The sequence below is a fragment of the Salvelinus alpinus genome, chromosome 36 (genome assembly GCF_045679555.1).
Source record: "Salvelinus alpinus chromosome 36, SLU_Salpinus.1, whole genome shotgun sequence".
NCBI lineage: Eukaryota > Metazoa > Chordata > Actinopteri > Salmoniformes > Salmonidae > Salvelinus > Salvelinus alpinus.
In genome coordinates, this window is record NC_092121.1 from 451,147 (window position 1) to 478,931 (window position 27,785).

Genomic DNA, 27,785 nt, shown 5'->3' on the forward strand with positions numbered 1-27,785 from the left:
GAAATAGGACTACACAAACACACACAGAGGCTGGGCAATGTATCAATCGAACCATCATTGTGGCTAAGATTCTGTAAGGATAAATTCCGTCCCTCTCCATTCCAGTTTACTGTACACCAGGTAGAGTACTGGCTGGCTAGCTGACAAGCTGACTGACTGACCAGCGTTACACATTAAGACCACTTTATATTAATTAAAGGGCGAGGGAAGCAGCTGCAAGAAACAGACAGGCCAATACATTTCCTGATTAGGGTCGGGGCCCGGTGTACTCAGGCTGGCCTGCGAAGACCCCTCAGGAACACGTGTTTCAGAAAGAACTCTTATATGCTGTGGATGTAATTTATATGTTTAAATGAATGATTAGAATATTCCACCCTGAAACTATGTAATTGATTAGAATCAATGAAAAACATTTTATCAAATTATTATTAATGATGTGTGTAGTTTTAGTCAGAATTAGGGTAACACAATATGTCTCTAAAGTGTCTTAAACACAGACTGTCGGAGCAAGATTCAGTGCCGACCTTGGCTAGGGGCCACAGAGATTTGGGAAAGGACAGGGAGTGCTTATCACGGTCCCTAATCTTTGTCGGCTGGGTAGGATACCTAATGTTTGTGTGTGAAAGTATGTGCGTAAGAAGCCAGTATAAAATGAATGGTTTTGTACAACTAACTAGCGCGCCCGTGAATAAACATTTTGACTATCATAGCTGGGGCCTCCGTCTGTTTCATTTCAACCAGTATCTTACAAAAACTGGGTTGCAGACTGAGTAGTTAATTGAATTGGGTTATGAACATTGAGAACATAATTCTAGTGACATATGCTCAACTGTGCAAGGTAAGCACTGAGAGGGATGGAAGGAGGGAGGGAGGAAGCACAGGGTAAAACTTCTGCTTTAAGTGACAACTTCCAAATTTATAAGATGTACTTACAACGATTATCCTTGAACATATAATTTGTTGATCCATTGTTGTGGTGATATTCCTGTGAACATGCTATGTAGGGATATCAAAACCGTCATCATACAGTGGGAGAGACCTAGCAGGCTGATTAAATGCTCTGTTTTTAGGACAAAGACAAGCCTTGTTTTAAGACTAATAGTGAACATGTTGTTATCCTGTGGCCTAGGCTAATGTTCCACATGCCCCCTCTCTGGTTCAGGTTGATATGCTGATCGCCTGAAACACCCTTCGAAATAACTACAGGCCTCAGGGCCTTGATGTCTACAGGTTGTGGTTAACTAAACACACTTCAGACATCATGGGTTAACAGCATTCTTGTCTATTGTTAAAACTACGGCGTACTGAAAAAGATAATCATATGCCATTTAACAGAAGCTTTTATCCAAAGGGACTTACAGTCATGAGTTTAGCTATTTTACACACAAGTGGTCCCGGGAATCAAACCCACTATCCTGGCATTGCAGGCGCTATGCTCTACGTCAAACTCAAATGTGACATCCTTGGTTAAATAAGGAATACATTTAAATAAAAATGTTACATTCAAAAACTATCACTGGGAAGGAAATGTTACATTTGGGGTTTGAGTATAACATAATTGTGATATACATCCACCAAGCTTTGAAAGCATCAGTTATGAGACACACATACAGTGCATTCAGAAATACCTTACTTACATAAGTATTCAGAACTTTTGCTATGAGACTCAAAATTGAGCTCAGGTGCATCCTGTTTCCATTGATCATCCTTGGGATGTTTCTACAACTTGATTGGCGTCCACCTGTGTTTTTTCAATTGATTGGACATGATTTGGAAAGGCACACACCTGTCTATAAGGTTCCACAGTTGACAGTGCATGTCAGAGCAATAACCAAGCCATGAGGTCCGAGACAGGATTGTGTCGAGGCACAGATCTGGGGAAAGGTACCCCCAAAAAATATTCAGGATTGAAGGTCCCCAAGAACACAGTGGCTTCCATCACTCTTAAAATGGAAGAAGTTTGGAACCACCAAGACTCTTCCTAGAGCTGGCCGCCCGGCCAAACTGAGCAAGCGGGGGAGAAGGGCATTGATCAGGGAGTTGACCAAGAACCCGATGGGCACTCTAACAGAGCGCCAGAGTTCCTCTGTGGAGATTGGAGATCCTTCCAGAAGGACAACCATGTCTGCAGCACTCCACCAATCAGGCCTTTATGGTAGAGTGGCCAGACGGAAGCCACTCCTCAGTAAAAGGCACATGACAGTCTGCTTTTTCACCCTACGGTGGAGCATGGTGGTGGCAGCATCATGCTGTGGGGATGTTTTTCAACGGCAGGGACTGAGAGACTAGTGAGGACGGAGGCAAAGATGAACGGAGCAAAGTACAGAGAGATCTTTGATGAAAACCTGCTCCAGAGTGCTCCGGACCTCAGACTGGGGCAAAGGTTCACCTTCCAACAGGACAACGACCCTAAACACTCAGCCAAGACAACGCAGGAATGGCTTCTGGACAAGTCTCAATGTCCTTGAGTACCCCAGCCAGAGCCCGGACTTGAACCCAATCGAACATCTCTGGAAAGACTTGAAAATAGCTGTGCAGTGATTCTCCCCTTCCAACCTGACAGAGCTTGGGAGGATCTGCAGAGAAGAATGGAGAAACTCCCCAAATACAGGTGTGCCAAGCCTGTAGGGTCATACCAAAGAAGACTCGAGGCTGTAATCGCTGCCAAGGGTGCTTCAACAAAGTACTGAGTAAAGGGTCTGAATACTTATGGAAATGTGATATTACGTTTTTTTTATTTTATACATTTGCACATTTAAAAAAAAAACGTTCTTTGCTTTGTCCATATTGCGTATTGTGTGTAGATTGATGAGAAAAAAAAAAAAAATGGCCATTTTGAATAAGGCTAACAAAGTATGGAAAAAGTCAAAGGGTCTGAATACTTTCCAAATGCACTGTATAGTGTGAATGTCAGCAGTTCAGTAAGTCGCTTTGGATAAAAGCTATAACCTGATTTTGTATAGCTCATGAAGGATCTATAAAACAGGAGGTAGGTGGTCCTGATTCTACCATCTGTGTGCAACAGTTACTGCAGACAGAGACAGAAAGAGAGAGGGACTATGGTGGACCAGGGGCCATCCCAGAACAGAGCACAGCAGGGATCCCCTACTGACCTATAAATGCCCACAAAGCCACAGCATAATGACATCCTAAGCTTCAACATGAATACCCTTCCCATCATAGACCAAGGTTAGGTTCAGTAGGGCACACCGTAGCAAAATGTTTTGCAACGGAAAATGAAAATCAGTCTGTTTGGCCAAGTTCAGGTAGTAGCACTTTGTTTTATTGTGTTTGAAAACATTTTCAACCTTACTGAACTCAACCGTGCATTTACATGGTGTAAGCATGTGCTAGCTAGAGGCAAGTGCACACTTAGGGCAGATGGGTAGAGAGTCGGGATGCAGCGCTAGATCCTCCACACCAATTGACTCAGTCTCACACCCAACCCAAGACACACTGAGGAGAAGAACATGAGTCATAATTATGAACAGGCCCCAGCTCTAGTTAGGCAGAATTACAGAGCTACAAAGCAGCGACAGGTTTCAGGCGCACTGAACAAACAAGAGATGTTTTTATAATGTTTGTTCACTGGGAACTCTGTTTTATCTCAGGAATTCTGAGAGAGAGAGAGAGGAAAGCAGAAGTAGGCTAATCAATATTTTTCATTCATTCCATATTTAACCAGGGAAGTCACATTGAGTTTGACATAGATTTGAAAGACAAAACCCCATGCTCTATCTGTTTACCCATTCCAGTGAGTTGCTCTCTCTCTCTTGTATGATATGACCCCTCTGTACACAAAACTAATTTAGTTATTATTCGATTTTTACAGAGAGAACAGATATCAATAGTTTGCTTGATGTCTGACAATACTAGAGACATCAGTGTGTGTGTGTGCGCTTATTGGCATTAATTCAGTCAGGGTACGTTGGGGATTATGAACTCGTCAAACCTCAGCTGCTTGCAGACACACACACACACACACACACACACAAACTTGAGCAGCCATTGCATGAATAGTGAGTCAGAGGAGCCTTTCTACCAATCAGCAGGTTAAATCAGGGGTTCCCAAACTGTTTCACTCAGGCTCCCCTTCCAGCATTGGGGAACAACCCACCCACCCACCCCACACACACACACACACACACACACACACACAAAAATGCATGCGAGCAGACACACATACACATCTGCTGTCAGTTTTTACTGCTCATATTCCTTCAGCCTGGCTTGGGAGTGTGTGTGACTTTGACCAGAGGGTGTGGCTGGTTGGTTGAGCAGGCTGGCTATTGATGCATGAAGAGGAGGCACAAAGACAAACAGAACAGTGTAGCAGGAGCCTCAACCTGTACCCATGGCCACAGATTGCAGAACACATGACACATAAGCCATGTTGCTAAAGTACAATCAAGCTTGTGTGTGTCATTCCATAACCAAATGTAAGCCCTGTGTGTGTACTCCTAAGCTCATTTCATTATCCCTGGCTAGCCGGGGAATCGGGGACCTTTGTTTACATTTAAGGAATGTGAAGGAAGGTCATCGTTACATGGTTTCCAAATGAAGCCCTTTTTGACCAAGATGGGCCTGGTTCTTCACTGTTTACTATGTGTAGTAAAATGTCTTGTGTAGTAGGACTATGCCTTATGCATTAATCAAGTGTCCTGGGCTGTGGCTAGGGTTGACCAATAAGAGAGCTTATGTATAGTAAGAGAGCACTTGGTAAGAGTACTCCATATGCCCTCCCAGGCCCACGCCCCTGCCCAGTCATGTGAAATCCATATATTAGGGCCCAATTGAATTTATTTCAATTGACTGATTTCCTTATATGAACTGTAACTGTAATCGTTGAAATTGTTGCGTTTATATTTTTGTTCCGGGAGGGTAGGCGGCCTATATAAAACATAATGAAACTAAAACGGGTTTCGTTTAAATTGTGTAGTAGGCGTATATCCCAAAAAAAGGATTGTCTTTAAGTGGGTGTGTATGCGCGTCATCGAAAGCGCACGGGTGGTTTCAGTAGCCTCCATGCGCCCAGTCTACTACCATTATTATAGAGAAATAGACCCTCCTGTTATATTATATTTGGATACATTATTATAATCTCACGTTATTTGTTCAGCGGTTGACCTGACAATAACCTATGCGTTTGCCAGTGGTGAACACTCGGTTCAGGTCAGGATATTGAGTTGCTCGCCAGCCAAAATTAAATTGGTTCGATACATTATTTGTGATTGAAATTAGGCAAGCTGTCAAAACCGATGCCTCATCACCATTCACCTCAATGCACCAGTCGAATTTGGCAAGCAGCGAGCTGGATCTTAAATCGGCTTAAGTCAACTACTGTAGATCAAATTGGCTGCTGTGATCCAAACAAAACAGTGCGTCTGTTTTTAGGATGTTGTAAGGATATATTTTCGAAGTTATACAATATTCAGGTATAACACCTGGGAATCTGAGGAAGGACCGCTATTCGGGTTAAATGGGGTGCTCAGTAGGACTTACATACCACACACGCTCTCTGTCCCACCTCATGTACTGTAGGTTATTACTCTGTGTCCCCAAAATCGCTGAGTTTACACAGCGCGCCGTCAGTTCACCTTCACGCACACGCTTTTCATTACACTGACAGTCAGGGAACAATGCTGGATTACATAGGAGGAAGGGGGTGTAGGAAAAACATAGAACAACACATTATAAACGTTTGGCTACAATAGCCTAGGCCACATACCTGCATTGCCGTAAGATTTAGCCAAGAGCCATCCCACACTTGCGCATATTTTTGCCCTGGTACAATCATACAGATCCAAAGGTTTTATGTCCGGGACTACAAAAGTATTCCTCGTCGCGTTGGAGTCCACCATAGCAAGTCCGCGATAATGGGAGGGGGATAGAGACCTAGAAAAATAGTTGGTGGCGAAATAATTTCAAATCAAGCATTCATTATTTTATTTCATAACACTGGGGCTGAGGCACACGGTTGTGGGTAAGCGTTTTCTCAGGAACTATCCTGACACTATGGGCCCCAGCTCAGGATATATCCCGTTTCTCTCCTGATTCCAGACCAAAAAAAAAAATGTCATAAAATGAAGGCGCGCGCGGTCTTAAAGCCCTACAGAAGCCATAAAATGTTTAACATAAAATGCTTAAAAAAATAAGGAAAAAAAAGCGTATTATTTCCCGTTTCCCTGTCCGCATTGCTAACGTTTGGTTAGCGCTCTACAGCAGGCTACAGAGCCCGGCCGATGACTGATTTCCAGGTGCCCCACAATGGCATCACTCACTCAGCCGACTGGCCAATCGTGTTTGAGGAAGAGTGAAGGGGCGGGATCTTAGTCGTGTGAACGCGACCAGCAGGTAGAAGAATGATGACAGCTCTCGAGACAGGTGCAATTAGGTTGGTGAAACTTGCCGTGTTGAGTTGAGCAAGTAGCCTACAGGAGGTTTTCATACACTTGTCTCCAAATATTGTTCTCTGACCATGAAACATACCATACAGGTAAAAGAAAACGCCAACAACGATGCATTTTGAGAATTATATGCCATGTAGGCTTTTACGTTTTAATTAAACAGGTGCATAAATGGCCTAGGTGCGATAAATTATAATGCAAGTAGGCCTACTCTGTGGGGTGTTGAACAAAAAGTAGCCCATCAAATAAGCAACTTTTATCAAAATAAAAGACATGGACTGCCACAAACCCCCAAATTGTACAAAAATAAACATTTGAAATAGGAGACTATGCCTTGATTTTTTTTCCACACAGAATTCTCAGCAGGCACACAGATCTCCCAATCACATCAAGGCCTTGAAAGTTCCAAGAGCTCTTTCAGCATCCCTCAGCAGTAACATTGTCTTTGTCCCAAATTGTACTCTATTCCTTATATAGTGCACTACTTCCAACCAGGGCCCATAAGGCTCTGATCAAAAGTAAAACACTATGTATGGAAAAGGGTGTCATTTGGGACGTAGCTTGTGAGAGGATTACCTCAACTATTTTAATCTAATTATGGAAGAGAAGAATGCTAAGGCCTATTTATTTTCCATTCCAGGGTTATTCCCTTCTCTGAATAACTAATCGATCACTAAAAACAGAAGATGGAAGAGAATGCTAGGTCTATTTCTTTTTCCGTTCTAGGGTTATTCATTTCCCTCCATAACAATACAAACTAATCAGTAAAAAACTGGTTTAAGGGTTAGTTTAGGTGGAAGTTTAAATTATATAACTTTGGGCTACAATACACAACATACTGCTCAGATCCAGTCTTGGATGCAACATGTTTTCCTAATTCCTAAGAATTCTTGAATGCCAGCTAGCATAAGTGCTAAACAGTTTTTAATCAAAAACAATAAGCCAGGGAGCATGACAAGGCTGTAAAATATGGCTCTTGTTGCTTACTACAACTCCCAGCTCCAGTATCAATTAAATATTCCCTATTCACCCAGCGTAATTACTCCCTCTGTTTTTCTAGGGCAGTAAACTCCTCTCTCTTTCTGCAGCAAAGCACTACTGCACAGATCCTGTCAGTCATGGTGTTGGACTTACAGTAAGAGTTATGTCAGCAGTTTACATATCAATTTCATAGAACCATTGTGAACAGACTCAAATGTCATGCCGGTTGAAATAATCGCAATGCCAAGACATACTCAAAAATATGCACAAGTGTGGGGTGGTAGTGGTGGAGTAGGGGCTTAAGGGCACACAGTGTGTTGTGAAATCTGTGAATGTATTGTTTTGCTTTTAAAATTGTATGAACTGCCTTAATTTTGCTGGAGCCCAGGAAGAGTAGCTGTGCTAATGGGGATCCATAAAAATACAATACTGTAGCAAACAGTGATTTCAACAGTAGAAAGAGTGCCACCGTGTTGCCAATGCTAGTTTTGCTTTAATGCATCACTACATCAAGGAGCATTTGTTGAAAAAAAAAGAATAGGCAGCACTGCTAGGATACACTACTAGTAGATCTTTGTACGTTGAAGGCGCTCTTTGGTTAAGAGGTTAATTTGACATAAAGAACAAGGAGGACCAAGGCCCTCATACAGAGCATGTTCAATAGAAAATCTTAAAAACTACCTGACAAAACTAGTGCCAAAACACAGAAGTTTTTACGATTTTGTTCTATTGAACATGCCATCGTAATTTAAACATTTTAACTTTATGAAGCGTGCCTTGGTCCTCATGTTTAGAAGGAAATGGAGCATTTACATTGTTTTTAGAATAAGGAGCATTTAAATTTTATTCACAAATCTCATTTTTATTCACTGATCTAGTGCAGACTTGACAATTTATGAATGTAGAGCAAAACACTTAGTCGACAACATAAAGTGGCAACAAAAAGTATGTGAACCCTTTGGAATTTCTTGGATTTCGGCATAAATTGGTCATCAAATTTGATCTGATCTTCATCTAAGTCACAATAATAGACAAACAGTGTGCTTAAACTAATAACACACAAATTATTGTATTTTTGTTCTCTATATTGAATACATCATTTAAAACATTCACAGTGTAGGTTGGAAAAAGTATGAACCCCTAGGCTAATGGCTTCTCAAAAAGCTATTGCAGTCAGGGGTCAGCTAACCTGGAGCCCAATCAATGAGACGAGATTGGAGATGTTGGTTAGAGCTGCCTTGCCCTATAAAAAACTCACAAAGTTTGCTATTCACAAGAAGCATTGCCTGATGTGAACCATGCCTCGATAAAAAGAGATCTCAGAAGACCTAAGATTAAGAATTGTTGACTTGCATAAAGCTGGAAAGGGTTACAAAAGTATCTCTAAAAGCCTTGACGTTCATCAGTCCACGGCAAGACAAATTGTCTATAAATGGTGAAAGTTCAGCACTGTTGCTACTCTCCTTAGGGGTGGCCGTCCTGCAAAGATGACTGCAATAGCACAGCGCAGAATGCTCAATGAGGTTAAGAAGAATCCTATTGTCAGCTAAAGACTAACAGAAATCTCTGGAACATGCTAACATCTCTGACGAGTCAACGATACATAAAACACTAAACAAGAATGGTGTTCATGGAAGGAATCACGGAAGCAGCCACAGCTGTCCAAAAAAAACATCCATGCACGTCTGAAGTTTACAAAAGTGCACCAGGACGGTCCACAGCGCTACTGGCAAAATATTTTGTGGACAGATGAAACTACAGTTGAGTTGTTTGGAAGGAACACAAAACACTATGTGCGGAGAAAAAAGGCACAGCACTCCAACATCAAAACCTCATCCCAACTGTAAAATATGGTGGAGGGAGTATCATGGTTTGGGCTGCTTTGCTGTTTCAGGGAATGCACAGCTTGCTATCATCGACAGAAAAATGAATTCCCAAGTTTATCAAGACATTTTGCAGGAGAATGTTGGGCTATCTGTCCGCCAATTGAAGCTCAACAGAAGTTGGGTGATGCAACAGGACAACGACCCAAAACACAGAAGTAAATGACTTCAACAGAAGAAAATATGCCTTCTGGAGTGGCCCAGTCAGAGTCCTGACCTCAACCCGATTGAGATGCTGTGGCATGACCTCAAGAGAGCAGTTCACACCCCCAAAGTATATTGCTTAACTGAAACAGTTTTGTAAAGAGGAATGGTCCAAAATTCCTCCTGACCGTTGTGCAGGTCTGATCCGCAACTACAGAAAATGTTTGGTTGAGGTTATTGCTGCCAAAGGAGGGTCAACCAGTTATTATATCCAAGGGTTCACATACTTTTTCCACCCTACACTGTGAATGTTTATGTGGTGTGTTCAATAGACATGAAAACGTATAATTGTTTGTGTGTTATTAGTTTAAGCAGACTGTGTTTGTCTGTTGTTGTGACCTAGATGAAGATCAAATTTCATGACCAATTTATGCAGAAACCCAGGTATTTCCAAAGGGTTCACATACTTTTTCTTGCTACTGTAGAAAAGATCAACGACAAAGTTCACATTCCATACAATCTAATTTCATCATACATTTTACAGGGGTTGAAAAGGCTCCATTCGTAGACCATGGAGTTCGTCTGTGATGCCATGTCTGTGGGACAGATTCCATCCCAACATTCTGTATTCAATCGTCTCCTTCTTTCAGCCCTCCAAAGACAGCAGTGGGGACACTCTTCTGTTCCAGCTGCACCTCTGGAGACAAACATAATCAAAGCACACATTTATATAAATACCATGGCAGTGTCTCAAATGGCACCCTATCCTCTATATAGTGCACTACCTTTGACCAGTTCAAAAGTAGTGCACTATATAGGGGATAGGGTGCCATTTGGAACATTGACACCACTCTCAAAGTAAACAGGTCACATGCTTGTTGCAGCCATCACGCTGTGCTGCAAGGCATCTCTCGCTCTTGCTCTCTCAAAGTATGTGGACACCTGCTCATCAAACATCTCATTCCAAAATGTCATTCCAAAATCAAAAACATTTGGGATGAATTGGAACCTAATCAGCCAACATCCATACCCGCAGCAATGTTCCAACATCTAGTCGAGTTGGTCCCCCCTTTGTCGCTATTACAGCCTCCACTCTTCTGGGAAGGCGCCCCACTAGATGTTGGAACATTGCTGCGGGCACTGATGTTGGGCGATTCGGGTTCCAATTCACCCAAAGGTGTTTGATGGGGTTGAGGTCAGGGCTCCATCCTGATCTCGACAAACCATTTCTGTATGGACCTCGCTTTGTGCACGGGGGCATTGTCATGCTGAAACAGGAAAGAGTCTTCCCCAAACTGTTGCCACAAAGTTGGAAGCACAGAATCGTCTAGAATGTCATTGCATGCTGGAGCGTTAAGATTGCCCTTCATTGGAACTAAGAGGCCTTGCCCAAACCATGAAAAACAGCCCCAGACCATTAATCCTCCTCCACCACAAAACTTTACAGTTAGCACTATGCATTCGGGCAGGTAGCGTTCTCCAGGCATCCGCCAAACCCAGATTGTGAAGCGTGATTCATCACTCCAAAGAACACTGCTCCGGAGTTCAATGTCGGCGAGCTTTACACCACTCCAGCCGATGCTTAGCATTGCGCATGGGGATCTCAGGCTTGTGTGCGCCTGCTTGGCCATGGAAACCCATTTCATGACGCTCCCAACAACAGTTCTTGTGCTGACTTTGCTTCCAGAGGCAGTTTAGAACTCAGTAGTGAGTGTTGCAACCGAGGACAGATGTGTGGCCTACCTCTTCGCGGCTGAGCCGTTTTGCTCCTAGATGATTTCACTTCACAATAACAGCACTTAGTTGACCGGGGCAGCTCTAGCAGGACAGAAATTTTACAAACTGACTTGTTGGAAAGGTGGCATCCTATGACGGTGCCACGTTGAAAGTCACTGAGCTTTTCAGCAAGGCCATTCTACTGCCAATGTTTGAGATTGCATGGCTGTATCCTCCATTTTTTTACACCTATCAGCAACAGGTGTGGCTGAAATAGCCGAATACACTAATTTGAAGGGGTGTTTATATATTTATTAATATTTTTTATTATTAGGGGTGTCAAGAAAAACAGCTAGAACATATTCAATCAAGTGAAACTCAAAACATTGTAGATAGAAATGTAATGTATAGAGTTGTCATGCTTCTATATTATATGACAATAATTTTCTGTAATCTACACAGTCCACTGTAGCATTGCTCCCTCTTGAACAGCGCCCCCTGGTGATGTTGTAACTCACCCTCTGGGCCCTGGTCTTCATCATCACCATCCTCATCATCAATATCAATCTCATCAGGGTTGGCTTGTTTAGCCAGTTCAGCCAGCTCACTGCGAGATGTGTCACTCCTAAACAAACAGATTCACAATGACACAGAGTGGTTAAGACCAGTATTGAACCATTTCTGCATTGTTGTATTTATATTAAATGACTGGCCACTTACTGGGCCCGTATCCACACAGCATCTCAAAATAGGAGTGCTGATCTAGAATCTGTCCATATTATCTTATTCATTATAATTTAAAATCTTAGATCAGCACTAATATTCTGAGACGCTTTGTGGATACGGGCCCTGGTCTGCAGTTGGGTTTTCAGAGGTCAATGGAAAGGATGCTAAATGGGTGGGTGGATGACAGACCTGACGAAGAGGATCTTCTCTTTGAGTTTGGGTTTGTCCTGTTCAGCCTCGGCGGCCAGCTGTTGGGCCTGCTGCTCCAACAGCTTCATATCATCCAGCCCCAGCTGGCCCGGGGCAAGGTCTGAGACTGCACAGACATAGAATAACAAAGTTAGATACAGAGGTACACCCTAACCCTGATTTAGCCCCAACACTAACCAAGCCCCATCTGGCCTTTGTTTTTCATGAAAAACATTTACAGCTGTAAGCATGACACTTCAAAATCATGTTGGAAGATGAATCTTCCAACACCTTAGAGACTGAAGGTGTGGGTGCGTATATGTTTGTATGCGTGTGTGTGTGCGTTCTTACTGGTGGCGTTGGTGGTGGCCTTCATCATCTGTGAGGACATGAAGTTGACCTGTGTGTTGTACGTGGCCTGGACGCTGCGCTTGATCCTCAGCATCTCCCGGATAGTGTCTTCGTTCCCGTGGCGGATCTCAAACTCCTTCCACGTCTGCCAGAACGTGGCCGTCATCTGAAGCAAACACACACACAGGAAGTAAAACTTTTTATCGCTACTGTGCACAAACCTGTGTTTCCACAAATTGAGGAAAGGACTAAAACAGGGAAGGAGTACGTGGATTGTCCAATAAGAACAGCTAGTTCTCTGTTCAATAACATTTTCCTACGGTGTGCGTTACAGCTGGGACGATAAACCACAAATTATCGACACCGACCATACCAATAACTTATCGCAGGCATTTTGCTTATATCATTAATTATGATAAGTAGCCTAGACTAGAGAAATGTGAAATTTGAAATTAAATACATTTGCCGAGTGATTGTTAATGTCACAATTTGTGGCTACAACCATCAAACTAGTAGTAGTGGTAGCACATTAATGTTATAAACGTATCACTCTATTTATTGTTATCACATCAATTGAGGAAATTTATCGCAAAACGGATTTTTGTTCATATTGCTCAGCTCTAGTGTGCACTGATGAAGAGGACCCTGGGTCAGAGTGTGAGAGCTCACCCTTGGGTCACAGATCTGAGAGCAGTAGGAGTATATGGCTCTGCCCCGGTCGATCTCACCCAGTTTGCTCTCCATGTCAGCGAAGCGCAGGCACATGTCCCTGGAGTGTTCGTCTGGAAGCACCTGGAAGAAAACAACATATGATATTATATATTGGAATATATTAGTTGCATAACCATATACACCATCACAATAAATAAAAATCACATGATTAATTTAGGGGTGTCTAACTCATTTTGCCATGGGGGCTGCATTCGTTCTTCAACGAGGTCCGGAGGGCCGAAACAGAAAATGTGTTATCTTTCTCCGCCGTCAGAATTAGCAAAACATTTTCCAATATCCATCTTTTATATATGTTGATTTATTTAACACTTTTGGTTACTACATGATTCCATGTGTTATTTCATAGTTTATGTCTTCACTATTATTCTACAATGTAGAAAATAGTAAAAATAAAGAAAGATCCTGGAATGAGCAGGCGTGTCCAAACTTTGGACTTGTACTATATGTATGTATGTATGTATGTATGTATGTATGTATACAGCCGGAAGTTTACATACACCTTAGAAAAATACATTTAAACTCAGTTTTTCACAATTCCTGACATTTAATCCTAGTAAAAATTCCCTGTCTTAGGTCAGTTAGGATCACCACTTTATTTTAAGAATGTGAAATGTCAGAATAATAGTAGAGAGAATGATTTATTTCAGCTTTTATTTCTTTCATCACATTCCCAGTGGGACAGAAGTTTACATACACTCAATTAGTATTTGGTAGCATTGCCTTTAAATTGTTTAACTTGGGTCAAGCGTTTAAGGTAGCTTTCCACAATAAGTTAGGTGAATTTCGGCCCATTCCTCCTGATAGAGCTGGTTTGTAGGCCTCCTTGCTCGCACACGCTTTTTCAGTTCTGCCGATAAATTTTCTATAGGATTGAGGTCAGGGCTTTGTGCTAGCCACTCCAATACCTTGACTTATTTGTCCTTAAGCCATTTTGTCACAACTTTGGAAGTATGCTTGGGGTCATTGTCCATCATTTGGAAGACCCATTTGCGATCAAACTTTAACTTCCTGACTGATGTCGTGAGATGTTGCTTCAATATATCCACAATTTCCCTTCCTCATGATGCCATCTATTTTGTGAAGTGCACCAGTCCCTCCTGCAGCAAAGCACCCCCACAACATGATGCTGCCACCCCGTCCTTCACGGTTGGGATGGTGTTCTTTCGGCTTGCAAGCATCCCCTTTTTCCTCCAAACATAACGATGGTCATTATGGCCAAACAGTTCTATTTTTGTTTCATCAGACCAGAGGACATTTCTCCAAAAGTACGATCTTTGTTCCCATCTGCAGTTGCAAACCGTAGTCTGGCTTATTTATGGCGGTTTGGAGCAGTGGCTTCTTCCTTATTGAGCGGCCTTTCAGGTTATGTGGATATAGGACTCGTTTTACTGTGGATATACAGTGGGGAGAACAAGTATTGGATACACTGCCGATTTTGCAGGTTTTCCTACTTACAAAGCATGTAGAGGTCTGTAATTTTTATCATAGGTACACTTCAACTGTGAGAGGCGGAATATAAAACAAAAATCCAGAAAATCACATTGTATGATTTTTAAGTAATTAATTTGCATTTTATTGCATGACATAAGTATTTGATACATCAGAAAAGCAGAACTTAATATTTGGTACAGAAACCTTTGTTTGCAATTACAGAGATCATACGTTTCCTGTAGTTCTTGACCAGGTTTGCACACACTGCAGCTGGGATTTTGGCCCACTCCTCCATACAGACCTTCTCCAGATCCTTCAGGTTTTGGGCCTGTCGCTGGGCAATACGGACTTTCAGCTCCCTCCAAAGATTTTCTATTGGGTTCAGGTCTGGAGACTGGCTAGGCCACTCCAGGACCTTGAGATGCTTCTTACGGAGCCACTCCTTAGTTGCCCTGGCTCGGGTCGTTGTCATGCTGGAAGACCCAGCCACGACCCATCTTCAATGCTCTTACTGAGGGAAGGAGGTTGTTGGCCAAGATCTCGCGATACATGGCCCCATCCATCCTCCCCTCAATACGGTGCAGTCGTCCTGTCCCCTTTGCAGAAAAGCATCCCCAAAGAATGATGTTTCCACCTCCATGCTTCACGGTTGGGATGGTGTTCTTGGGGTTGTACTCATCCTTCTTCTTCCTCCAAACACGGCGAGTGGAGTTTAGACCAAAAAGCTCTATTTGTGTCTCATCAGACCACATGACCTTCTCCCATTCCTCCAAGGGATCATCCAGATGGTCATTGGCAAACTTCAGACGGACCTGGACATGCACTGGCTTGAGCAGGGGGACCTTGCGTGCGCTGCAGGATTTTAATCCATGACGGCGTAGTGTGTTACTAATGGTTTTCTTTGAGACTGTGGTCCCAGCTCTCTTCAGGTCATTGACCAGGTCCCGCCGTGTAGTTCTGGGCTGATCCCTCACCTTCCTCATGATCATTGATGCCCCACAAGGTGAGATCTTGTATGGAGCCCCAGACCGAGGGTGATTGCCCGTCATCTTGAACTTCTTCCATTTACTAATAATTGCGCCAACAGTTGTTGCCTTCTCACCAAGCTGCTTGCCTATTGTCCTGTAGCCCATCCCAGCCTTGTGCAGGTCTACAATTTTATCCCTGATGTCCTTACACAGCTCTCTGGTCTTGGCCATTGTGGAGAGGTTGGAGTCTGTTTGATTGAGTGTGTGGACAGGTGTCTTTTATACAGATAACGAGTTCAAAAAAATATATATATAAAAAAAAAAAAACAGGTCTGTGAGCCAGAATTCTTACTGGTTGGTAGGTGATCAAATACTTATGTCATGCAATAAAATGCAAATTAATTACTTAAAAATCATACAATGTGATTTTCTGGATTTTTGTTTTAGATTCCGTCTCTCACAGTTGAAGTGTGCCTATGATAAAAGTTACAGACCTCTACATGCTTTGTAAGTAGGAAAACCTGCAAAATCGGCAGTGTTTCAAATACTTGTTCTCCCCACTGTAGATACTTTTGTACCCGTTTCCTCCAGCATTTTCACAAGGTCCTTTGCTGTTGTTCTGGGATTGATTTTCACTTTTCGCACCAAAGTAGGAGACAGAACACGTCTCCTTCCTCAGCGGTATGATGGCTGCGTGGTCCCATGGTGTTTATACTTGCGTACTATTGTTTGTACAGATGAACATGGTACCGTCAGGCGTTTGGAAATTGTTCCCAAGGATGAACCAGACTTGTGGAGGTCTACAATTTTTTTTTCTGAGGTCTTGGCTGATTTCTTTTGATTTTTCCATTATGTCAAGCAAAGAGGCACTGAGTTCGAAGGTAGGCCTTGAAATACATCCACAGGTACACCTCCAATTGACTCAAATGATGTCAATTAGCCTATCAGAAGCTTCTAAAGCCATGACATCATTTTCTGGAATTTTCCTAGCTGTTTAAAGGCACAGTCAACTTAATGTATGTAAAGTTCTGACCCACTGGAATTGTGATAGTGAATTATAAGTGAAATAATCTGTCTGTAAACAATTGTTGGAAAAATGACTTGTGTCATGCACAAAGTAGATGTCCGACTTGCCAAAACCATAGTTTGTTTTAACAAGAATTTAGTGGAGTCATTAAAACGAGTTTTAATGACTCCAACCTAAGTTTATGTAATCTTCCGACTTCAACTGTGTATGCATAGTTGATATATATATATATATATATATATATACACACACACACACATATATACATATATATATATATATTTTTTTTACTCAAACCACCCACGTGCCGGATTGGACGCCCCTTGCGGGCCTCAGATTTAGCTTATTGAGATGCACCTGTGTCTGTGTGCATAACAAAATGAGCCACTACACTTTTACCTCGATGGCTTTCTGGTAGATCGCTCTGGTGTAGGTGACGCCGTAGATCTCTGCAGCCCTCTTGATGTAGATGTTGAACATGTGATGCCTCTCCGTGTTGTCCACCGCCTGCGTGGCTCTCTCGTACACCGCCATGGCGTGACGCGCCAACCCAAACTCCTCCTCCAGTTTGGCGTACAGCAGGTAGATGGCTGTCATTCACAACAGAAAATAGTTAACGTTTCACTTGTCATTCCTGTAGCTGGGGGGGATAGTACCACATAAATAAGGCCATTATTACAAATAGAACCCAGCAGCAAACTGATTATAAAAACTGACTGAGGCTGAAAGATACTTGAACACCCTTTTCATACGATCATGCCAACCGGAACCGTACTGAGCTGGCTCGGTCATGGTCTTTTAACATCTGTCATTCCCAGCACGGTTCCTGCAACTGTGGTGGAGGCGTAACCAGGCCAGCACAGTACAACTTGGCTTCGTAGTGTGAAAAGGATTGTATTTTCCTTGGTGCTTCTCAGTACCTAAAAAGCAACTGTGATGATGATGACTTCATTGTATCAGTCAGGAAATTATTTTTTCATCGTACAGCATGTCAGCTTAGACAGACATGCCATACGTCACAAACATGCATTAGACATAAAGACATACAGAAGTCACGTAGACAACAATGTCCCTTACTCTTGGCGAACTTGGCTGGACAGCCATCCAGCGCCTGCTCAAACAGGTCCCGGGCCCTCTCCAGCTTCTTGCCCCCGTAGCGGTCGATGAACTTGGTGAGGTAGGTGTTCCAGATGTCATAGACGTTGGGCCACCTGAAGAGGGCGATGCCGCGCTCGTACGCCTGCAGAGAGCGCATGGAGACCATCAGCAACAGGGATTTACAACTGATCAAAATGCTGTAGTTTTAAGGGTGAAGGCATGGTTAGGGTTGTGTTCAGTAGGGAACTCGGCCCTGAACATGACCCAGTTGTAAAGTAACAGTTTGAATGCAGTATGAGTTAGAGTTTATACGCTAGGCTGTGAAATGTTAGACTGGTCCCAGTTCAGGCATCGTGACAATGACCATAAGAGTTGTCAAGACAGCACAACAGAACTGGGACCAGGCTAGTGAGATGTGTGCCTAGGGCAGGTGGTTGGTGTCACCTTGAAGCTCTCCTCAAAGTAGTTGTGCTCCTCCAGGAACATGGCGTAGTTGATGATTATCTGGGGCGTGGCTATGCGCAGGTCAATGATGCGGTCGTACACCGCTTTGGTGGACTGACGGGGAGAAACGACCAAGACAAAAGGTAGGGTTGTTAGTTACATCGTATGGTCGTTACATGCATTGTTTTTACATGTTTGGTCCCTAAAACTGGGTCATCACTATGCACAAGATGCAATTTTCAGTTTCTCCTATTCTAACAAGATTTCATCTGAGAGAAGAAGAGCTCACGGAATACATAAACCGTATAAACCTAAACAATGTTAATCAATCCAATCCAGAAACCCTAATGAAGGATTTTTGGGCTCCCGAGTGGCGCAGCGGTCTAAGGCACTGCATCTCAGTGCAAGAGGCGTCCCTATAGTCCCTGGTTCGGATCCAGGCTGTATCACATCTGGCCATGATTGGGAGTCCCATAGGGCGGCGCACAATTGGCCCAACGTCGTCCGGGTTTGGCCAGGGTAGGCCGTCATTGTAAATAAGAATTTGTTCTTAACAGACCTGCCTAGTTAAATAAATGTTACATATTTTGTTTTTAAATTAAAGCTTCTTGCAGCCAAAACGTTAGTTGACTATTGTTAGGCTGCGTATACACAGGCAGCTCAATTCTGATCTTTTGACCCATAAGATCAGATATTTTGCCAATAATGGGGCAAAAGATCCTATTTGGACTGCCTGTGTAAACGCAGCCTTAGATGTGTTGCATTAAAGCTACCTTCTTTTCCTTTCTAAATCAGTGCAATTGAAATACAACGAAGACAGACACCGTAGAGGGAAACATGAAGAAAGTACCTGGAAGGTTCCCATACTCTCCTCCAGGTCAGCCAGCATGGACCAGACCTTCAGAGACTTATACACTCTGTTCTGCACGGGCTCTGACACGTCAAAGTACTCCGCCTTCTTGGACGGGATGGCAGTTGCTTTCTACACATTTGGAAAGCGAGAAAGTCAAGGGATATTTACACAGACATGCATCCAGTATTTATTCATCCCCCCTGTAACTATTCCCCAGGTCGTTGCTGTAAATGAGAATGTGTTCTCAGTCAACTTACCTGGTAAAATAATGGTAAAATAAAAAATTTACATCTATAGAAAGAATATTTGAAACTATGAGAAGAGCAGTCTGCATCATAGAATTTGAGATTAGATGAGGGTATTCATTTATTAAAGTTATTAAATAGATACATTAAAAAAGCAAGTACAAGTCAGCCGCCCACACAGCAATGTGTAGCAGTTTAAATGCATAAGAAATAATTCAGGATGACAGAAAAGTTAAAACAAAATGTACATGTCTTTGGAGTGTGTGACAGATAGTGGGTCAGTATTTGTTGTGCCTGTGTCTCCATCTCACCCTCAGTATACGTAGCGCCTGTTCGTAGTTCTCATGGCGTAGCTCCATCTCTCCGTATTCACACCACACGCCAGCCAGGTCGTCAACCTGCTTGTAGTTCACCTTGGTGGCTTTCTCAAAGATGGTCCGCGCCTGATGGTGGGGAAAAGTGGAAAAAGAACATTTAAACGTAACTTCCTCTTGGGTTGAAGGAGTAAATCTATGTTGTTTTTACCCTAAGAAGACTTGATTGAGCTTGCAGTGGAACCAATGGAATAGTCCCAAAAGTGCCAATTCTACCCATATAGCACTCCAGGCAGGCTCAAATGAACACTTGAAGGATTTGAAAGATTTAAAATACGATTTCAACCCACGTGTGATGGGGAAACCTTAGTTTGAGACTCACGTCGTCTAGCTGCTCGTTCTCCTCGTAGAACTTGGCGAAGGAGACCCAGAGAGAGCTGGGTTTCCCTGTAGCCTTCATAGGGTCCACAGTCTGAACTGCCTCTGTGTAGGTGTTGATGATCTGAAAAATGGGTTAAGACACACATTCTATACACTGTACATGTATGTGAGGAAGAGCATGCAAGGTACCTATTGCCAGCTAGAAAGACTAAGAAACCATGTTAAATCTCTAAACATGTATTAATTGCTACTCTCTACCAATAACACAGATGTAAACTAGCTTGGATTTTTCTCAAACCCTTTTCACATTATAATTCCAACCTGAACAGTACTGCGCTGGCTCAGATATTTTCATTTCACATCACAGTTCCAGCTACAACAGTGGATGCGGAACCAGGCCAGGGCAGTACACCTCAGTTTAGTAGAATAAAATGGGTATTAGAGACAGTGCCAAAAAGATGGCACAGTAAGACTAGGGCTAAGAGCTCAGGGCCTGTATCCACAAAGGGTCTCAGAGTAGGAGTGCTGATCTAGGATCTGGTCCCATCTGTTCATATAATCATATTCAGGCTAAACTGATCCTGGATCAGCACTTCTACTACGTGCCCACTTCTGGTTTCTGCTACCTGTCGTGGTTTCCCCTCGTACAGTTTGACCCTCTTATGCCACTCGTGGACGTTGTGGGGATTCTGTCTCAGCAGCACACTGTTCAGCAGTAGGGGCCTGCGGGCGATCAGCTGCTCAAAGCGAGCCAGACGCAGCTCCAGGTCTATGTCCTCTGAGAGGGAAAGGGAACACGAGTTGAGCATGACGACAAAGCCAAAGCATTCACTTGCGGCTGTGATTTCCCCCCCCCCCTTATAATATTTATTTACACAGGTTATTCTCGTTGAGATCAAATCTATTTTTGCGCGAGATCGTGATACTCTACAATCCAGACACACTGGGTGCATCTCAATACTCTAAAATGGCTGGCTTCCCAAGACTACTCTCTTCAGTTACATTTATGTTGAAGGAACTAGCGCACAAGCATTTCTGTAAACTGTGTACGTGACGAATAACATTTGATTTAATTTGATTTTTTTTACTCAAAGTTGCAGCCAGGATTGGGAAAACAGTAACATCGATACCTAGGTCAGGAATCGATTTCCCTTAATAGAGCTATTTGAGATCTGAGCAGGAGACAAGGAGAGTAAGACACTTTAGACTATTGAGATGCACCCACCTTCTTCATCTTTCCCCAACTCGGAGGTAGTCTCCATCTTGGCAGCGATCATGCTCTCCTCAAACTGGGCGTAGCTGTCGAACACCTGGGTGAAATCTCTCACCGTCACCACCGTCAAGATGGCCTCCTCATACACATCACGAGCCTGGTGGGCCACAACACACAAGAATTCAAATTAGTCTGTGAATATATTTATTAACACTTTACTTGCACTACATAACAATGTTGTAAAGCTTCATAACATGCATGATAGCTAATCAAAACGTGTCAAATATATATTATGACAATGTTATGGTGGTGAGTTACCCTATATTCCTACATCATATCTAATGACCCTGATGCATGGCGACAAAGTCAAAAGTGGACTATAAAGATGACATTGTCTATAGGGCTCTGGTCAAAAGTAGTGCACTACAAAGGGAATAGGGTGCCATTTGGGATGCATCTACCCAGACCAGTACCTTTTCAAAATGTCCACTGCGGATGTAGTAGTCAGCCAGGGAGCACCAGAGTTTGCCTAGCTGGTCTGTGAAGCGAGTGAGGCCTCCACGGATGATGGCCCCAACATTCAGAGAGTTCACCTTGTCTGGGTTCTGAGAGATCAGGTCACACAGCTCATGCCATAGCTGTTAGATATTAACCAAACAACATGGGGATAACGTTAGATATCAACCACACAACAACATGGGGATAAGGAGGATGAGCCAGACGTGGTCTTACCTGGTAGTTAGACTTTCCCTCCTTGGACACAAAGCTCTCATCGTTGACAACGGCTGCCAGACGTACTGCTGCTTCATCCAGCTTGCCGCAGGAACGCAGGTAATCTATGTACTCCTCTGCATTCTCTGGGGACAGCTGCAGAGAAAGAGGGGGAGAGAGTCAAATCCAGGGGGCTGTTGCAGAAATAACTTTGTCATTTTGAGAAATATAGACTTTTAGACCAATATATAAATGTAGCTTTCTTTATCAACCATGTATCTAATAATTCTGGAATACGGGCCTCCCGGGTGGCACAGTGGTCTAAGGCACTGCAACGGAGTGCTAGCTGTGCCACCAGAGATTCCGGGTTCAAGTCCAGGCTCTGTCGCAGCCGTCCGCGACCGGGAGGCCCATGGAGCGGCGCACAATTGGCCCAGCGTCGTCCGGGTTAGGGAGGGTTTGGCCGGCAGGGATATCCTTGTTTCATCGCGCACTAGCGACTCATGTGTCGGGCCGGGCACAGTGCACGCTGACCAGGTCGCCAGGTGTACGGTGTTTCCTCCGACACAATGGTGCGGCTGGCTTCTGGGTTGGATGGGCATTGTGTCAAGAAGCAGTGCGGCTTGGTTGGGTTGTGTTTCGGAGGACGCATGGCTCTCGACCTTCGCCTCTCCCGAGTCCGTACGGGAGTTGCAGTGATGAGACAAGACTAACTACTACAAATTGAATACCACGAAATTTGGTAGAAAAAAGGGGTAAAAAGAATATATATAAAAAAATATATAATTCTGGAATACCACACTGCTGCTTGTGTGGAAGACTAGAAAACATATTAAGCAGAGAGAAAATATTTTGAACGCATGTACATTGTCCTGTCCATTCCTTCAAATAATTACAAGAGCTAAATAAATATCTAGGGTTATCAGGGTAATGCATACAGGTAATTCCAATATGAACCCTAGGAGGTCAGAGGTGTCTTGACCCAAATATTCAGAAAATGTTTCAGATTTCTAATTGATATATGATTTGGAGATAACACACACAAAGCTACCATTGCTGCAATGTTATCACGTTAGGCAACTCTAGGGACAGGGCCAGTAAGTAAGCTTTGTCCAAGCCAGAACAGCACACTCTAGGTACAAAATCACAGACAAATCAACAACAACAAAAAATCACAGCCCCAGATGGTACCGACAGATCAAATTTGGGGGTCTGACTTATGGACTATAAGGTTGAATAGTTAACTATAAAACCAACAAGGACTAACTTCTAGTGAACTGGATCGCATCAAACCTGGATGAAAAGAAGCTGAGAACTCTGGAATCAAAAAAAGGTTAGGCCGACCAATACAGGTTACTCAAAGAGGTATCAGAACCCAGGTGAAGGATGAAAACTACTGCATTTCTGATGGTGTCTCTGAGCTGCGGTCTGTCTGTGGCACAGGACGACACCCCAATGACTGAACATGAGGTGGAATGCGCTGCAGAACTATAGAACTCATGCTACATGTTGACCCTGATTACAGAATTCGGAGTCATGGAGGAGAAACCGCAAACCACAGTGGAAAAACTGCAAACCACGATGGAAAATCTAGAAGCCAAAGGTGCTCTTCTCCGCTGTCCTGACAGAGACTGGAGAAATAGGGCCCTTCAGCCAGGAACTAACCTGACCTACAGCAAGGTCATCCCTAACATTGGCAATGCCTACCACCCCCACACAGGAGAGTTAACAGCCCCTGTAAGAGGGATTTACTACTTCAGCTTCTTCTTTCATGCTGGAAGAGCTGAAGACTCCCACACATCCCTGTTTAAGAATGAAGGGTGTATGCCTATTACATCTGTCACAAGTCTAGTACTGATACAGCAGATAACGTGGGTAATGCAGTCACTCTACAGCTGGAGGTGGGAGATCAGGTCTACATACGCCTAAGGGCCAATGCACACGTGTGGGCTTCTCACACTTCCTTTAATCGTTTTCTGCTCACACATTTATTGGTAGCACTGTCATCTATTCCAGGCCTACCTTCTATGTTAAGTGATATCTTGTAGGTTTCTGGTGTGACGTGTGGTTAGTGTTGTTATAATCTCATAACCAAGACAAAATCTTATCACCATTGTTGAAAATAAATAGTGTTTCTGATTTGTTTTTATTTATTTTTTAATCCTGTGACTATCTTCCATAAGGTGAGGCTTCAGTGGCTTCAGGTTTGGTTGTAGTTCAATCAAATCTTCTAAAAATGTCCTCTTACCTTGAGGTACCTGCGGTAGACACGGATGGCGGTCTCAGGCAGTGGCAGGTTCCGGGCAAAGCGGAGGTACAGGGGCCAGATGCGAGGGTGCTGAGTGACGGGAAGGGCTCGGAGCGCTCGGTCAAATGTGCGTCTGCTCCTGGTGATCTTACACTGAGACACCAGGAACTGGCAGTAGTCCAGCCATATCCTCGGCATCTAGGACAGCCACGGGAAGAACAAGTTATGTGGGATACTATTCCTACAATCTCAGACGACAAAATCTACTTCCAAGTAAAAAATACTCTCACACATAAATGTGATAGTCTGTACCAATGAATGGACAATGATATTCCTTAGAGTTTGTGTGAGTATTTTCTCTTAACAGGGGATGGACGGACAACGGGACATAAGCATATGCCTACCTTGTGCATGAAAACCAGTGCTCTTTCATGGCAGTTGTTGATCTCCTCGTAGGCTGGCTCCATGATGCACTTCCCTTTGACCTGTTTCCGTCTCTCTCTCAGGTAGTTGTACCATAACTTGTAACTGCAAGGTCACGTATGAACAATCCATGAACACACAGTCATGACATTTAGCAATGCCTAAAACCCTAGCCCAGACACCGGTATGGTATTCAATAACAACCATTCTATGATTTTCAAATAAGCCTAGATTTTGGGCCGATTTTCCAGAGACTGATTGCCAAATGTTTTTAGTCCAGGACTAGGTCTAAGATTTGTCTAAACATCAGACTGTTACCATGGTTACTCCATGGATGTCAGTCTGAAAGAAGTTGCTGTAAAGACACAGTCAGTCTGAAAGAAGTTGCTGTAAAGACACAAACCAGAATGTTGAATACAATGATATTTTAACATACTTTACCGGTTGTCCATGCTGTTGGTTATTTTGGTGGTAGGAAGTGGAGATAGGGTAACCACAGGAAAGTGATGTTTACCTCACTTTTTGCAGGGCCAGAAGGTTCTGTTGCTTGCATTTGCCATCTCCTGACGCATTTCACGCGACGCACAATATATAAACAATAGCCGAATGTAACCGAATGTTGTCGACCAAAGCGCGTTCCCTCGCAGTCAGCTGGAAGTGCTTGTGAAATTTGCCAGCTCTTTGCGTGGAACAACATTTGGTCTGTGCTTCGGTTAAACTCGGCCATTGTTGACATATTGTGTAAGTTGCGTGCAAATTGTGTCAGCATTGAAAATACAAAACAGAATTACAAACCGACATACAGACCAGCGTACTGAAAGTCGGGTTAATAACACTAGTCTGTGAATATTTTGTCTCAGAGTAACTCCTACTTTAAGACAAAATTATCAGACAACAGGTCAAGCAGGTTCAAATTAAGTTTATTCAACAGTCTGACTTGTGATGGGACTGGTCACAAAAAGTGAGCCTACATGTTAGTGACGAGAAAGAGGAGTCTTCCACTCTCGGATTCGTTGAAAGGCTAGTTTAAGATGTGTCCTGGAAATCGGCCCTACAGTTGAAGTCGGAAGTTTACATACACTTAGGTTGGAGTCATTAAAACTCGTTTTTCAACCACTCCACAAATTTCTTGTTAACAAACTAAAGTTTTGGCAAGTCGGACATCTACTTTGTGCATGACACAAGTCATTTTTCCAACAATTGTTTACAGACTATTTCACTTATTTCACTTATAATTCACTGTATCACAATTTCTGTGGGTCAGAAGTTACATACACTAAGTTGACTGTGCCTTTAAACAGCTAGGAAAATTCTGAAAAAAATGTCATGGCTTTAGATGCTTCTGATAGGCTAATTGACATAATTTGAGTCAATTGGAGGTGTACCTGTGGATGTATTTCAAGGCCTACTTTCGAACTCAGTGCCTCTTTGCTTGACATCATGGGAAAATCAAAAGAAATCAGCCAAGACCTCAGGAAAAAAAATGTAGACCTCCACAAGTCTGGTTCATCCTTGGGAGCAATTTCCAAATGCCTGAAGGTACCACGTTCATCTGTACAAACAATAGTACGCAAGTATAAACACCATGGAACCACGCAGCCATCATACCGCACAGGATGGAGACGTGTTGTGTCTCCTAGAGATGAACGTACTTGGTGCAAGCGGAAGGCGGAAGGAAAAAGCGGAAGGCTTGCAAGCCGAAGAACACCATCCCAATAATGAAGCACAGGGGTGGCAGCATCATAATGTGGGGGTGCTTTGCTGCAGACGGGACTGGTGCACTTCATAAAATAGATGGCTTCATGAGGATGGAAAATTGTGGATATATTGAAGCAACATCTCAAGACATCAGTCAGGAAGTTAAAGCTTGGTCGCAAATGGGTCTTCCAAATGGACGATGACCCCAAGCATACTTCCAAAGTTGTGGCAAAATGGCTCAAGGACAACAAAGTCAAGGTATTGGAGTGGCCATCACAAAGCCCTGACCTCAATCCTATAGAAAATGTAATGGCAGAACTGAAACAGCGTGTGCGAGCAAGGAGGCCTACAAACCTGACTCAGTTACACCAGCTCTGTCAGGAGGAATGGACCAAAATTCACCTAACTTATTGTGGGAAGCTTGTGGAAGGCTAGCCGAAACATTTGACCCAAGTTAAATCATTTTAAAAGCAATGCTACCAAATACTAATTGAGTGCATGTAAACTTCTGACCCACTGGGAATGTGATGAAAGAAATAAAAGCTTAAATAAATAATTCTCTCTACTATTTGTTATGACATTTCACATTCTTAAAATAAAGTGGTGATATAACTGACCTAAGACAGGGAATTTTTACTAGAATTAAGTGTCAGGAATTGTGAAAAACTTAGTTTAAATGTATTTGGCTAAGGTGTATGTAAACTTCCGACTTCCAAGTGTATATGTGCAACAGTAACTGTCTGTGAAAATGTTACTACAAACAGTCTGGGACACTACATACAGTATTTTCCATGAACCTTTAGCAGTGTATTCCTATTCTGGCCCTGGGGGCCAAGGGGGGTGTATTTTGGGGCAAAAACAAAACTATGCATGGCACCCCTTTGGGTCCAAGGACCAGGATTGGGAAACACTGCATCCATCTAGATTTTTTATATTTGTACCTTTATTTAACTAGGCAAGTCAGTTAAGAACAAATTCTTATTTTAGATGCAGAAAGGTTGCCTCTACCTGCCAGGTAGCTCTTTCAGAGCTCGTTCATATATCATGTTGAGGATGGACATTGTGCCATTTTGTTTGAACTCGATGTAACGCATCCAGCACTTGACCGAGTACGGATTCCTGATGATCTCCTCCTCATAAGGCAAGTCATCTTCCTCCTGAAAAATACCATCACCAACCCAGCAAAACGGTCAACAGGAAGCCTTCTCTCCTTCGAACGTTGGACACTTTTTTCTCCTTCGAAAAACGCTGCACTATTCTCAAAACTAGTGCAACGTTGCTCGAAGAATAGAAAGGGCTAAAATATCGCTGTAAATTCACACACAGTAGACTGAACAGTTTGCCGGGGCATTCAAATCGACACAGTCGAGGTCGAGGAGGCCGCATAAATATTACAGCATGCTGAGAGAATTCCACAAGAAAATATCAATATTCATGAAATAACTTACAAATATGACGTCCGGTTTCCCATTTAGAGACGGCATCTTTTATTTTAAGACCAAAATAAACGCCCGTAGTGTCTAAAGTTCCCAAAAATGTATGTATTGTTACTAAACTTCCTGACTTCTCCAACGTGTTCAGAACGTAGAATATATCCCGCCC

The 27,785-nt window shown here is 43.1% G+C and overlaps 2 protein-coding genes across 2 annotated transcripts in view; both read right to left on the reverse strand.

Annotated features, from left to right (window-relative positions):
- The window catches only part of LOC139565469 (calmodulin-regulated spectrin-associated protein 3-like), a 67,800-nt gene extending 61,529 nt beyond the window's left edge, over window positions 1–6,271 (reverse strand). Inside the window, exon 1 of the mRNA XM_071385843.1 lies at window positions 5,729–6,271. Coding sequence (XP_071241944.1) covers window positions 5,729–5,861 — 133 coding nt within the window. The 5' untranslated portion in view covers window positions 5,862–6,271. The remainder of the gene's footprint in view (window positions 1–5,728) is intronic.
- A 3,486-nt stretch (window positions 6,272–9,757) lies between these two features.
- On the reverse strand, window positions 9,758–27,776 carry LOC139565455 (pre-mRNA-splicing factor SYF1-like). Its single transcript, XM_071385819.1, has 19 exons — window positions 27,632–27,776; window positions 27,192–27,340; window positions 24,467–24,590; window positions 24,063–24,260; window positions 21,836–21,970; window positions 21,577–21,741; window positions 21,116–21,260; window positions 20,517–20,668; window positions 19,892–20,011; window positions 19,507–19,638; window positions 18,948–19,079; window positions 18,098–18,211; window positions 17,633–17,795; window positions 16,955–17,145; window positions 13,067–13,189; window positions 12,398–12,563; window positions 12,047–12,173; window positions 11,650–11,756; window positions 9,758–10,112 (listed from the first exon to the last, which is right to left on the reverse strand). The coding sequence occupies exons 1-19, from the start codon at window positions 27,665–27,667 to the stop codon at window positions 10,045–10,047; spliced, it is 2,547 nt and encodes an 848-aa protein (XP_071241920.1). The 5' UTR covers window positions 27,668–27,776; the 3' UTR covers window positions 9,758–10,044.
- Window positions 27,777–27,785: the final 9 nt, after the last annotated feature.